General features: G+C 44.6%; 2 protein-coding genes across 2 annotated transcripts; one reads left to right on the forward strand and one right to left on the reverse strand.

Annotated features, from left to right (window-relative positions):
* Positions 1-2,993: 2,993 nt before the first annotated feature.
* On the reverse strand, positions 2,994-4,533 carry LOC311122171 (uncharacterized protein). Its single transcript, XM_084158040.1, has 4 exons — positions 4,480-4,533; positions 4,317-4,370; positions 3,962-4,112; positions 2,994-3,849 (listed from the first exon to the last, which is right to left on the reverse strand). The coding sequence occupies exons 2-4, from the start codon at positions 4,354-4,356 to the stop codon at positions 3,273-3,275; spliced, it is 768 nt and encodes a 255-aa protein (XP_084014166.1). The 5' UTR covers positions 4,357-4,370; positions 4,480-4,533; the 3' UTR covers positions 2,994-3,272.
* Positions 4,534-9,882: 5,349 nt separating this feature from the next.
* Positions 9,883-11,478, forward strand: LOC311122181 (uncharacterized protein). Its single transcript, XM_084158041.1, has 4 exons — positions 9,883-9,944; positions 10,051-10,106; positions 10,349-10,499; positions 10,610-11,478. The coding sequence occupies exons 2-4, from the start codon at positions 10,067-10,069 to the stop codon at positions 11,184-11,186; spliced, it is 768 nt and encodes a 255-aa protein (XP_084014167.1). The 5' UTR covers positions 9,883-9,944; positions 10,051-10,066; the 3' UTR covers positions 11,187-11,478.
* The last annotated feature ends 3,511 nt before the right edge of the window (positions 11,479-14,989 follow it).

Genomic DNA, 14,989 nt, shown 5'->3' on the forward strand with positions numbered 1-14,989 from the left:
TATACAGTTTTGTAATGATCTCTCTCGCTCTCTCGCGCTCACTCCGTCTCTCTTGCAGTATTACAGCTTTGCCACCAGGTGGCAGGAAAGTCTACCCTACAGCTGCTCTTAGCACTGCCACCCTTATTATTATTCTGAAGGAACACCCAAACAGCCTTGAAAGCTGAAGTCAGACTGCGGAGTGTAATCAGATAAAACATTGTTTGTATTGCCCTTATATCACAACAGCTGGTTAGCACACACATTTATGAAGAGGGAAATGCTTCACAAACAGCACCCATATAAATGGTGTGATTAAAAAAGACCAGCTGCGTGGATGTTGTACAGGGTCCTTGTAATACAAACAATCTGGTCTGATCCAAGTCCAAAGGACATGCTGGGCCAAAACAACACAATGAAACACCGCCTTCAGCGTTGGTGATTTACAATGACTCGTCTACATGTGCTTGTTATCTACAGTATCTCCTCATCTCCACTTCTTCTGATGCCAGAACCAAACCATCACTGACTAAAGCCATTATGCCTGTAACAGCCTCTGATCTGCATCAAAACAATGTTCAATCTCTTTCTGTGCGTCACCACCATAGTGGGATAAGCTGCAAGCCACAGCTTGTTCAAAGAGACTCCCATCCTGTGTCTTTCCACTGATTGACTACCCCCTCAATGTCTTCCCAGTTCCCACCATCTGGTTCAATAGGCCATCATGTCTCCCTCAATAGACAGTCAATGAGATGAGGGAGATGTATTACTCTAAACTACGCTCCTCTGTTGGGATGAGGAAGGCCATTTGATCAGGGTTTAATGATGCCTTTTGGCTCTGTGATGGTGTGTCCTCCTGAGTGATGGGTGTGTGTGAACAGACAGATCCCCCCTCGGTGCCCAGATTGGCACCACTATGGAGGCGATAGACAGACAGGCTCAAGAGAGGGTGTTATCTGAAATCAGCATTTGTTTCCCTGCTGGACCCATCCTGAAACAGGGAGCTTTGACTTGTCAGAGATCATGTGGGCATATATTCAAGGAAAGGTTGCCTCTATGTTTACCGAAGAAACCTGCTGTGTCTTTGGTCAAACTGACTCATTATGATTTTCACTGGTGTAATTTCTCTTCCACATGTCCCCTCACACGTTTGTTTGTTCCTCCACAGTGTGTTTGTGTACCGTCTGCTTGATGTTTGAGTGAGTTGTTTCTCAGTATCGGGGGAAAGACTGGGAAGCCAATATGTCATGTTGTCAGTGGACTCTGCCCCTCCACGCTGGAGGGAGGAAGGGATGTGAAGATGGAGGTGTGACGTGTGCGTGTGTGCGTGCGTGTGTGTGTGTGTGTGTGTGTGTGTGTGTGTGTGTGTGTCCTCAGACAGACACTCATAAACAGTGGGGACCCAGCCATAGGGAGGAGTTACACACACCTCTCTGTAGCCAGTGGCACATTAGAAAGTGGAACACTGAACATCATGCTCAGCAAACATGCCCACATTGGCAAAGATATTGGCCCGTGTAGGCTGCCCACATAGACTAAATATTGGCCCCGTGTAGGCTGCCCACATAGACTAAATATTGGCCCCGTGTAGGCTGCCCACATAGACTAAATATTGGCCCTGTGTAGGCTGCCCACATTGGCTAAATATTGGCCCCGTGTAGGCTGCCCACATTGGATAAATATTGGCCCTGTGTAGGCTGCCCACATTGGCTAAATATTGGCCCCGTGTAGGCTGCCCACATTGGCTAAATATTGGCCCTGTGTAGGCTTCCCACATTGGCTAAATATTGGCCCTGTGTAGGCTGCCCACATAGACTAAATATTGGCCCCGTGTAGGCTACCCACATTGGGCTGAGGCGCCTTCGCTCATCGTCTCCACGTTGGCCCCCAAGGCATTTGCCCAGTGTTGCCCAGTATGGGCAGCTCATATCTGGTGAGGGCAGCCCTTACTTGGCCTGAAATAAGCCTATCTTTTCCCACAAAACATGCCCACATGGCACGAAGCACCTTTAGTATTGAATAGGAATCTATTTATGTATTTAATTATTACAAGTTAATTCAATGCATACATTTACATTACATTTTAGTCATTTAGCAGATGCTCTTATCCAGAGCGACTTACAGTTAGTGAGTGCATGCATTTTTTATTTTTTTCCATACTGGCCCCCTGTGGGAATCGAACCCACAACCCTGGCGTTGCAAACGCCATGCTCTATCAACTGAGCTACATCCCTGCCGGCCATTCCCTCCCCTACCCTGGACGATGCTGGGCCATTTGTGCACCGCCCCATGGGTCTCCGGTCGCGGCCGGCTACGACAGAGCCTGGATAAGTTGCATATTTTTATAAAGTATATTTAGGAAACATGATACATTGTATCAGAAAGACAACCAAACCACGCCCCCAAATAGTTGAATGAGCCCCCGACTTTATCTGGGCTTGGTGTGGGCTAGCCTGTGCTGGGCTTGGTGTGGGCTAGCCTTAACTGGGCTTGGTGTGGGCTAGCCTTAACTGGGCTTGGTGTGGGCTAGCCTGTACTGGGCATGGTGTGGGCATGCTGTTACATGTTACAAGCATTAACATGTAATAGGACAGAGACTTGTCACTGGATAAAACTGTTACTGACACATGAGCTAGAGATAGTAATGTCAGCAGGGCCAGTCTGGACTAAGGAGGCCCAGGAACGAACAGTCTCTAATTAAGCAAAGGGATTTCACAAACTCACCACGAGAGAGAGAGAGAGAGAGAGAGAGAGCGAGAGCGAGAGAGCGAGAGCGAGAGAGCGAGAGAGAGAGAGAGAGAGAGAGAGAGAGAGAGAGAGAGAGAGAGAGAGAGAGAGAGAGAGAGAGAGAGAGAGAGAGAGAGAGAGAGAGAGAGAGAGAGAGAGAGAGAGAGAGAGAGAGAGAGAGAGAGAGAGAGAACTTTTCCTGTGTCCTTAAGTGACATATTGCATGTGTAATGAACTTAAAGGGAGTGTAATTGACTATAAGCATTTGAATGAATGAGGGAACAATCTTGCATTTGTTCATAATTGCAATAGCTTTATTTTTCTTAAAACATTTATGCAATTATAAAAGTTGACATTATTCAACATTTAACAAGGTAAAAACAAACACATAAATATTTGAGTGTGAAGGTTTGGTTTACATTTCTCACCCTGCACTAAATAATAATAAATAGGATCTTCTGGGCATATGCCCAGTTTTATTTCCATGTTTTACAGTGCAGTTCAGGGTATGAGAGAATCACTCAAAATGTTTCAGAGGATCAAGGAGTGGTGTTGGTTTGGGCCAATTAGTTGGTGTTGGTGAAGGCCTGGTAGAGTGCGGTGAGCTGGGCCTTCAGGTCCTGGGCGTAGGGGTCCAGCTTGTCCTTCAGGTCCTCAGCGTAGGGGGCTAGACTCTGGTGCACCATCTGAGCTCTGGTGGTCAGCTGGCTCTGGAGATTCTCAGCCAGGGGGGCCATACTCTTCTGGAAGTCCTGCAGGCGCAGGTCCACTTTCTGCTTCAGCTCATCAGTGTAGGGACCCAGCTTGGACTGCAGCTCCTTCACACTCTGCTCCAGACTCCCCTTCAGCTCCTCACTCTTCTGGAGCAGGGTGGCCCTCAGGGCCTCGGAGTCCAGGGACTCTGCATAGGGGGCCAGATCCTGTTTCAGCTGCTCCACTCTCTGCTGGACTTGTGTCTTGATCTCCTCTGCGTAGGGTTCCAGGTTTCCCTTGATGCTGCCCAGGTCCTGCTCCAGACGCTCTCTCAGCACCTCGGCTTCCTGGGTAATCTTGGTCATCAGGTCCTTGGCTGCAGGAGGAAGCTGCTCCTGAAGGGAGACAGCGTATTGGCTGGCCACATCAGCGCTCTCTGTGATTCGGTCACTGCAGGAGAGGAGAGGGGTCTGGTCAAGTCAGGATTCTAGTACTCTGAGGGCTTCCACTACAGACATTACACACATGTTATGACAACTACATCACAGGTCACATTACTTACTTGACATCCTGTCCCAGCTGAGACTTCCTGATCATCTGGACGGTGTCGTCGGCAGTTTTTGTTGCCTTGGCGACATAGTCCCAGAAGGCATCTGTCAGCTGCTCCAGCTGTGGCTTGGGCTCATCAGCGTAGAATAGGTTAGCATGGCAACCTTTTGGGGTGTGGAAGTAGAGTTAGTTCCTGTGAAAACGCAAGTTTAACCTGACCTACTTTATGACCTTACACTGTTAAAGGAGCTTGAAGTAGGCCAAGTTTAAAATAATAATAATTCAAATAATCTTGTTGCATTCAAAGGTTTCAATAAATAAAAAAATTGAGAGTAGTTATGGTTGTGGTAACATTAGATGTTACTTACCAGAGAGTACAGCAATTGCAAGCACCATGAACACCTTCATATTTGCGTTTCTCACTGAAACAGAAACATCATTGATCAATTACACTTCAATTACATTTGAATCTTAGAACCCTAAAATCATAGTTTCTCAACACCTTGTTTTGAATCTCAGCATTGGCCTCACCTGTTTTTTTCCTGGTGTATCTCTGTGTATTCAGTCTGTCTGTGTGTCTCTCAGGCCAGTGCCGTGCTGTATATATAGTGGAAACCAGAGGTGTAGCTGAAAGCCCAAAGTCCAGGACTTACTGCCATGTCACCTCTCTTCCTGGCTGGCTGTCATCACATGACTGTGCGGTTACTATATCGACACGCACACACACACACACACACACACACACACAAATCACAATGACAATACATTATTTTGTTACATTCATATTCACTCTCTGAGCCTGACAGACTGAACATGGACAGACCAGACTTGATTAACCTTGCTTTGATTGAACTTCAGTATGTTTCCTTTGGGAATCTCCCCCACCACCACCATGGTCCTTTTTATTGGTTATATTCTAATTAGACAACTGTGCATGGACCTTAACCCTTCTACTGAAGCCTCATTCTAGAGAAGACTTACAGTCAGGGGTGGAACATTCACTTGGGACATGTCCCCCCCCACATTCTGAAATTGCATTCCCCCCCCCACACTTTTATCATTGGAATGTGATACAAAACAGGCAACAGTGTGCTTTAGGACCATGCGGACATCTCTGAGCGGTTGGGTAGGCTGTTTGGAGTGTTCATCCAACTGGATAAAAATAAAATAAAGTACAGAACCAGTCAAAAGTTTGGACACACATGCTATTTTCTACATTGTAGAATAATAGTGAAGACATCAAAACTATGAAATAACACATATGGAATCATGTAGTAACCCAAAAAGTGTTAAACAAATCAAAATATATTTTAGATTTTAGATTCTTCAAAGTAGCCACCCTTTTTCTTGATGACGGCTTTGCATTCTCTCAACCAGCTTCATGAGGTAGTCACCTGGGATGCTTTTCCAACAGTCTTGAAGGAGTTCCCACATATGCTGAGCACTTGTTGGCTGCTTTCCCTTCACTCTGCGGTCCAACTCATCCCAAACCATTTCAATTGGGTTGAGGTCGGGTGACTGTGGAGGCCAGGTCATCTGATGCAGCACTCCATCACTCTCCTTCTTGGTCAAATAGCCCTTACACAGCCTGGAGGTGTGTTTTGGGTCATTGTCCTGTTGAAAAACAAATGATAGTCCCACTAAGCGCTAACCAGATGGGATGGTGTATCACTGCAGAATGTGGTGGTAGCCATGCTGGTTAAGTGTGCCTTGAATTCTAAATAAATCACAGACAGTGTCACCAGAAAAGCACCCCCACACCATCACACCTCCTCCTCCATACTTCACGGTGGGAACCACACATGCGGAGATCATCAGTTCACCTACCCTGTTGGAACCAAAAAGCTCAAATTTGGACTCATCAGACCAAAGGACAGATTTCCACCGGTCTAATGTCCATTGCTCGTGTTTCTTGGCCCAAGCAAGTCTCTTCCTATTATTGGTGTCCTTTAGTAGTGGTTTCTTTGCAGCAATTCGACCATGAAGGCCTGATTCACGCAGTCTCCTCTGAACAGTTGATGTTGAGATGTGTCTGTTACTTGAACTCTGTGAGGTGCAATCTGAGGTGCAGTTAATTGCCGATTTCTGAGGCTGGTAACTCTTATGAACTTATCCTCTGCAGCAGAGGTAACTCTGGGTCTTCCTTTTCTGTGGCGGTCCTCACGAGAGCCAGTTTCATCATAGCGCTTGATGGTTTTTGCGACTGCACTTGAAGAAACTTTCAGACTGACCTTCATGTCAAATTAATGATGGACTGTCGTTTCTCTTTGCTTATTTGAGCTGTTCTTGGACTTGGTCTTTTACCAGATAGGGCTATCTTCTGTATACCAACCCTACCTTGTCACAACACAACTGATTAGCTCAAACACATTAAGAAGGAAATAAATTCCACAAATTAACTTTTAACAAGGCACACCTGTTAATTGAAATGCATTCCAGGTGACTACCTCATGAAGCTGGTTGAGAGAATGCCAAGAGTGTGCAAAGCTGTCATCAAGGCAAAGGGTGGCTACTATGAAGAATCTCAAATATAAAATATATGTTGATTTGTTTAACACTTTTTTTGGTTACTACATGATTCCATATGTGTTATTTCATAGTTTTGATGTCTTTACTATTTTTCTACAATGTAGAAAATAGTAAAAAATAAAGAAAAACCCTGGAATGAGTAGGTGTGTTCAAACTTTTGACTGGTACTGTATGTCCCCCCCCCTACGGATGCTGGCATGAGTACATTTTACTTTTCAATTTGATGCTTTCGACAAGGACATGATTGCATTATCGACAACCTGGCATTTGTTTAACCATCAAAGGTAGCATCCCAACGTTTGTGTCACCTCAACTGCCAACGCAAACCTATAGCGCAGTGTCAACCTTCACACATTTTAGTCATCACTGGGGCCAGAGGTTATTTGAGGTGTTGAATGTTGCACTGTAGTGCATTTACATTGGGAATAGTAGATCACAGACAACACCCTCTCCTTACTCTACTCTCTATAGAGTGACACTGTGACTAGAGAAGATGGTTTGTAATGAGGCACGGTGGGTTGATAAGAGGTTTAGAACTCAACTCCTGACTTCACAGCTCCAGGTTACCAGGATGTGACATCATGAATAACTCAAGTGTTGTAGAATGAGTGCTGTGAAGATTCTCCCTCTGACCATTCTCTGGGTAGACTGATCCACCTTTTTGACATGGTAATGTCGTTCCCAGACACCTCTTTGCGCAATAACCTGGGGGCGAGGTTATGACATGGTAAACTACCAGTATAGCACATTTTCCTGTAAACAGTAACCCCCTATCCATTTAAACAGAATAACTACAGTTTGACAAAGGGGGAGCTTTACTTTGAAAAATGAAAGTCTACTGTAACATTTAATTGATTCCAAATAAGTTCCTAGACACCATACCTTATCTACTAGCTATTGTAGAATCACGTCTAACGAATGGCCTGGACCCCTAACCCTAGACCCTATCATAGTGTGTATGGGTCAACTGAACTTCGGTCAGACAACTGACACATGGAAGTGCTTGAACACATGACCTCACAGTGAAACTGAAAACTATATCATACAATATATTCTGGGAGTCAATGCCAGCTGGCTGGACATCAAACTAAAACTGACTATAAATCAATACCATATCTGATAAGACTGTGATATCTCATAAAGGTTGGGAGGAAGGTGTGTCTGGACAAAGTGCTATTTATGTCTGAGAAATGGCTGTGACTTTCTGTGCCATCAAGGAAAAATCCATGAAACTGACCTGGTGTGAATCAGATACTCACTTTCAGCATTGTAGAGTTGTAGCGTCATATACAATGAGGGAATTAAGTATTTGATCCCCTGCTGATTTTGTACGTTTGCCCACTGACAAAGACATGATCAGTCTATAATTTTTATGGTAGGTTTATTTGAACAGTGAGAGACAGAATAACAACAAAAAAATAAAAATAAACGCATGTCAAAATTGTTATAAATTGATTTGCATTTTAATGAGGGAAATAAGTATTTGACCCCTCTGCAAAACATGACTTAGTACTTGGTGGCTAAACCCTTGTTGGCAATCACAGAGGTCAGACGTTTCTTGTAGTTGGCCACCAGGTTTACACACATCTCAAGAGGGATTTTGTCCCACTCCTCTTTGCAGATCTTCTCCAAGTCATTAAGGTTTCGAGGCTGACGTTTGGCAACTCGAACCTTCAGCTCCCTCCACAGATTTTCTATGGGATTAAGGTCTGGAGACTGGCTAGGCCACTCCAGGACCTTAATGTGCTTCTTCTTGAGCCACTCCTTTGTTGCCTTGGCCGTGTGTTTTGGGTCATTATCATGCTGGAATACCCATCCACGACCCATTTTCAATGCCCTGGATGAGGGAAGGAGGTTCTCACCCAAGATTTGACAGTACATGGCCCCGTCCATCATCCCTTTGATGCGGTGAAGTTGTCCTGTCCCCTTGGCAGAAAAACACCCCCAAAGCATAATGTTTCCACCTCCATGTTTGACGGTGGGGATGGTGTTCTTGGGGTCATAGGCAGCATTCCTCCTCCTCCAAACAGTTGAGTTGATGCCAAAGAGCTCCATTTTGGTCTCATCTGACCACAACACTTTCACCCAGATCTCCTCTGAATCATTCAGATGTTCATTGGCAAACTTCAGACGGGCCTGTATATGTGCTTTCTTGAGCAGGGGGACCTTGCAGACGCTGCAGGATTTCAGTCCTTCACTGCGTAGTGTGTTACCAATTGTTTTCTTGGTGACTATGGTCCCAGCTGCCTTGAGATCATTGACAAGATCCTCCCGTGTAGTTCTGGGCTGATTCCTCACCGTTCTCATGATCATTGCAACTCCACGAGGTGAGATCTTGCATGGAGCCCCAGGCCGAGGGAGATTGACAGTTATTTTGTGTTTCTTCCATTTGTGAATAATCGCACCAACTGTTGTCACCTTCTCACCAAGCTGCTTGGCGATGGTCTTGTAGCCCATTCCAGCCTTGTGTAGGTCTACAATCTTGTCCCTGACATCCTTGGAGAGCTCTTTGGTCTTGGCCATGGTGGAGAGTTTGGAATTATTGATTGATTGCTTCTGTGGACAGGTGTTTTTTATACAGGTAACAAGCTGAGATTAGGAGCACTCCCTTTAAGAGTGTGCTCCTAATCTCAGCTCGTTACCTGTATAAAAGACAGCTGGGAAACAGAAATCTTTCTGATTGAGAGGGGGTCAAATACTTATTTCCCTCATTAAAATGCAAATCAATTTATAACATTTTTGACATGCGTTTTTCTGGATTTTCTTGTTGTTATTCTGTCTCTCACTGTTCAAATAAACCTACCATTAAAATGATAGACTGATCATGTCTTTGTCAGTGGGCAAACATACAAAATCAGCAGGGGATCAAATACTTAATTCCCTCACTGTATAAAGACAAAAATACATTATGGTTGAGAGAAAATAACATGCTAGTGTATGTAAAAGTGCATAAGCCTCAATACAACACAATCCATCTACCCTCAGATGATATTAACAGTAATAGACCTGTATAAATCAAAGGCCAACAAGTGTCCTGCTGCACATGTATCACTACTGCATATCAGGGGATTGAATGGAGATGTGTGTATCAGCATGCAGTCCCAGGAGATTGGTCTTCACTGAGTATCTCTGACCACTATTTAATGTCCCTAACTCTGTTTGTCACACTTTACCCAGAGGTGATGATAACACAGTGCTCTCCTGTGCGTTCTGGGTCCAGGGGTTCATTGGGATAGGTCCAGGGTGAGTTGTCAGGACAGGACTGGGCTGGGACAGAGACAGGTGCTGAGTGGTGCACTGCGGTATGAGGGTTTATGATATGGAGCACTACTGACAGCGAGGCACTGGCTCCTGGACTTTGTGTTCCTTACTGCCCTGCTCACTATATATACAGGCCATGGCACGGCTGAAACTGCACTCACTGCAGACTGGACTCAGAGATACACCAACACTCATACACAAAGACGGTAAGCTGGATTCTACAAGTCCATGGTATTCTTTGATAGCATTCTATGATGGTTATTTTTTCTGGTGGATTACAATGTTTTAAGTGATTGTTGCTTTATTTCACAGAATCTGATTGAGAGTCATGAAGGTCCTTGTGGTACTCGCGCTGGCTGTATTCACTGGTGAGTAGGATACAAGAATATTTCAGATTATAAGTGACATTTATAGAGCTGAAGTACAGCAACATAATATATTCAATCAATCTACCAAATTAATTTAAGTCAATAGTCAATAATAACCATGGCAGAGGGAGTATAATAGTTTCTAGTTACCTTAATGCCACCAACAGGTTGCCATGCCTAACCAGTAATGACCCTGAAAAATACAGTTTCACAACAATAACTCTTCTGCCACGCCCCAACAGGTTGCCATGCTAACCTATTCTACGCTGATGAGCCGAAGCCACAGCTGGAGCAACTGACAGATGCCTTCTGGGACTACGTCGCCAAAGCAACGCAAACGGCAGACGACACCGTCCAGATGATCAGGAAGTCTCAGCTGGGACAGGATGTCAAGTAAGTAATGTGACCTGTGATGTAGTTGTCATAACATGGATGGAATGTCTATAGTCAAATCGCTCAGATTACTAGGATGGGGACCTGAACTGCCCTCTCCTCTCCTGCAGTGACCGCATCACAGAGAGTGCTAACGTGGCCAGCCAATACGCCATCTCCCTGCAGGAGCAGCTTCCTCCTGCAGCCAAGGACCTGATGACCAAGATTACCCAGGAGGCTGAGGTGCTGAGAGAGCGTCTGGAGCAGGACTTGGGCAGCATCAAGGGGAAACTGGAACCCTACGCAGAGGAGATGAAGACACAAGTCCAGCAGAGAGTGGAGCAGCTGAAACAGGATCTGGCCCCCTATGCAGAGTCCCTGGACTCCGAGGCCCTGAGGGCCACCCTGCTCCAGAAGAGTGAGGAGCTGAAGGGGAGTCTGGAGCAGAGTGTGAAGGAGCTGCAGTCCAAGCTGGGTCCCTACACTGACGAGCTGAAGCAGAAAGTGGACCTGCGCCTGCAGGACTTCCAAAAGAGTATGGCCCCCCTGGCTGAGAATCTCCAGAGCCAGCTGACCACCAGAGCTCAGATGGTGCAGCAGAGCCTAGTCCCCTACGCTGAGGACCTGAAGGACAAGCTGGACCCCTATGCCCAGGACCTGAAGGCCCAGCTCACCGCCCTCTACCAGGCCTTCACCAAGACCAACTAAATCACAAACACTTTCCTCCAACTGACAACTCTTGCATTCTTGATGACTGTATTCTCCCTTCGAAGCCTTAGAACATGCCACCGTTGTCAATATAATGTGGGAGAGTTTACAAAGATGAACTTGGTAATGCAGATGAGGTCCATTCTGTATTTTGTATGAACTGAATTGGCACTTATGAGAGAATGACATCTTTGTATTTTGTTTGTTTATTACCTGAAGGTTGGTGAGTGACTGTGCCGTATTTGGTGTTGTATTCTTAATTTATGGAAATAAAAAGCTAAACGAAACATAACTTAAATGTATCGTGTCTATGATGTATCGTGTCTATGATGCTAATTTAAATAATTTAAGTTGCTTCCCCAAATTATAATGTGGTGATAAGGGTATGAGGTGGAAAGTCATATTCGGACATACAGTGGTGAGAACAAGTATTTGATACACTGCCGATTTTGCAGGTTTTCCTACTTACAAAGCATGTAGAGGTCTGTAATTGTTATCATAGGTACACTTCAACTGTGAGAGATGGAATCTAAAACAAAAATCCAGAAAATCACATTGTATGATTTTTAAGTAATTAATTTGCATTTTATTGCATGACATAAGTATTTGATTACCTACCAACCAGTAAGAATTCCGGCTCTCACAGACCTGTTCGTTTTTCTTTAAGAAGCCCTCCTGTTCTCCACTCATTACCTGTATTAACTGCACCTGTTTGAACTCGTTACCTGTATAAAAGACACCTGTCCACACACTCAATCAAACAGACTCCAACCTCTCCACAATGGCCAAGACCAGAGAGCTGTGTAAGGACATCAGGGATAAAACTGTAGACCTGCACAAGGCTGGGATGGGCTACAGGACAATAGGCAAGCAGCTTGGTGAGAAGGCAACAACTGTTGGTGCAATTATTAGAAAATGGAAGAAGTTCAAGATGACGGTCAATCACCCTCGGTCTGTGGCTCCATGCAAAATCTCACCTCGTGGGGCATCAATGATCATGAGGAAGGTGAGGGATCAGCCCAGAACTACACGGCAGGACCTGGTCAATGACCTGAAGAGAGCTGGGACCACAGTCTCAAAGAAAACCATTAGTAACACACTACGCCGTCATGGATTAAAATCCTGCAGCGCACGCAAGGTCCCCCTGCTCAAGCCAGCGCATGTCCTGGCCCGTCTGAAGTTTGCCAATGACCATCTGGATGATCCAGAGGAGGAATGGGAGAAGGTCATGTGGTCTGATGAGACAAAAATAGAGCTTTTTGGTCTAAACTCCACTCGCCGTGTTTGGAGGAAGAAGAAGGATGAGTACAACCCCAAGAACACCATCCCAACCGTGAAGCATGGAGGTGGAAACATCATTCTTTGGGGATGCTTTTCTGCAAAGGGGACAGGACGACTGCATCATATTGAGGGGAGGATGGATGGGGCCATGTATCACGAGATCTTGGCCAATAACCTCCTTCCCTCAGTAAGAGCAATGAAGATGGGTCGTGGCTGGGTCTTCCAGCATGACAACGACCTGAAACACACAGCCAGGGCAACTAAGCAGTGGCTCCGTAAGAAGCATCTCAAGGTCCTGGAGTGGCCTAGCCAGTCTCCAGACCTGAACCCAATAGAGGGAGCTGAAAGTCTGTATTGCCCAGCGACAGCCCCGAAACCTGAAGGATCTGGAGAAGGTCTGTATGGAGGAGTGGGCCAAAATCCCTGCTGCAGTGTGTGCAAACCTGGTCAAGACCTACAGGAAACGTATGATCTCTGTAATTGCAAACAAACGTTTCTGTACCAAATATTAAGTTCTGCTTTTCTGATGTATCAAATACTTATGTCATGCAATAAAATGCAAATGAATTACTTAAAAATCATACAATGTGATTTTCTGGATTTTTGTCTCTCACAGTTGAAGTGTACCTATGATGAAAATTACAGACCTCTACATGCTTTGTAAGTAGGAAAACCTGCAAAATTGGCAGTGTATCAAATACTTGTTCTCCCCACTGTACAAACAGTACATAAACATTGCCCAATAAGACTGGTTGCATGTAGGACTACTGTATGCCACTGATCCAGTCACCTCTCCTCAACATACGCGTATCCCCCTGATGGTTAAAAAGAGGTACAGGTATTGCCTCATATAACATCAGAAATAAGTGTGTATGACAGCATTACCCAACTTTGAAGATGTTTAAATATAACATTTACATTTTAGTCATTTAGCAGACGTTCTTATCCAGAGCGACTTACAATTAGTGCATTCATCTTAAGATAGCTAGGTGGGACAACCACATATCTCAGTCATAGTAAGTACATTTCTTATCAATAAAGTAGCTAAATACCTTACTCAAAGGGAGAGTAAAAGCTATTAGCATTATAGCCTACAGTGTTTGTCTTCAAAGTGGAAGCCATATTACAACCTGTGTCCCCGTGTAGCTCAGTTGGTAGAGCATGGCGCTTGCAACGCCAAGGTTGTGGGTTCATTTCCGCCAGGGGGGCCAGTATGAAAATGTATGCACTCACTAACTGTAAGTCGCTCTGGATAAGAGCGTCTGCTAAATGACTAAAATGTATGTGTTGTGATAATTAAGTTGTTTTCTCTATAACCTGCTAGTTCATATGCCTTGCCACCATGATATATAGGCCTAAGGCCACACCTTTGTTTCATCACAAAAGCGTAGAGCAGCATATGTCCGGTGGAGTCCACAAAGCATATTGCATGTAACAAACAGTTACATGACCTACAGCATGATCAATCAAGTTAATATTTTCGGACGACTAAACTACTATTGATTCAGAACACCGAAGAGTTACTGCAAGTCCCAAAGAAAACAGGAGCTGCCTCCACTATTCCAGCACCATTTCAACTTCAACATTTCAACATCATCAAATCACCTATGCTTAGTCTAATACAGTTACAACTAAAAGATTCCTAAAACTATTTAGTCCAATCAACGTAAGCTAAATATCATGTGGCTGTCCATGGTACTGATTTCTGTGTGTGCGTGTGTGTGCATGTGTGTATGTGTGTGTGTGTGTGTAAGTAGAAAAAACCTGTTCACTCACCCTACTTGAAGAGAAACACCAATGTCATCCTCCTCTCTTTCATGTTGCCGAAACGGTCTATGACTGTCATACAGTACACACTCTTAGTTTGTGTTGGCCTAGGCTACCTGGCTAAAATGCTTGCTCGCTAGCCTAACTTCCTTTCATGGGCAACGATTAGCCAGTTAGTTAACATTAGCCTACTACATCTACTGTTGCTACATATTGAACTTCCATCCTCTCAGGCCAGGGGCACAATGTATGAATTAATGGTTGGATCAGAATATCCGTTATAATCATTGGCCAGTACGGAGAAGTCCATCCATAGCTTATTTAGGATAGGGCCAATTTTAGCTAGCTAGCCACCGGAGGACAACAATAAAATGAGATGCAACAAAAAAAAAATTCTGTCAATGACATTTGGCTTTTGATGTGATGTGAATCCAAATCCAAACTGGCTTCCCTAGACACTTTTTTTTGGTGCGCCAAGACCATTCACAGTTGATTTCACTCTGATTTCACGCTGATTGGCTATTATTGTATAATTTTTTTATCAAGGGAGGCCAAATGCTCGCTAGTTTCCCTTGCATTCAATGCGGCAACAATATCATACTCTTTTTGACCAGACACATTAGATAGATGGGCTACACAGACAGAGGGGCGCTGTTTTGCTCGCTCGAATGCTTTCTCTGGTGAGATCCATTCAGCCTCTTGCAAATTGAAGGAAAATTATGAAACACAGAGAGACGAAAGATCAATTATTGTTT

This window comes from Coregonus lavaretus, assembly GCF_964263955.1.
Source record: "Coregonus lavaretus genome assembly, chromosome: 3".
NCBI lineage: Eukaryota > Metazoa > Chordata > Actinopteri > Salmoniformes > Salmonidae > Coregonus > Coregonus lavaretus.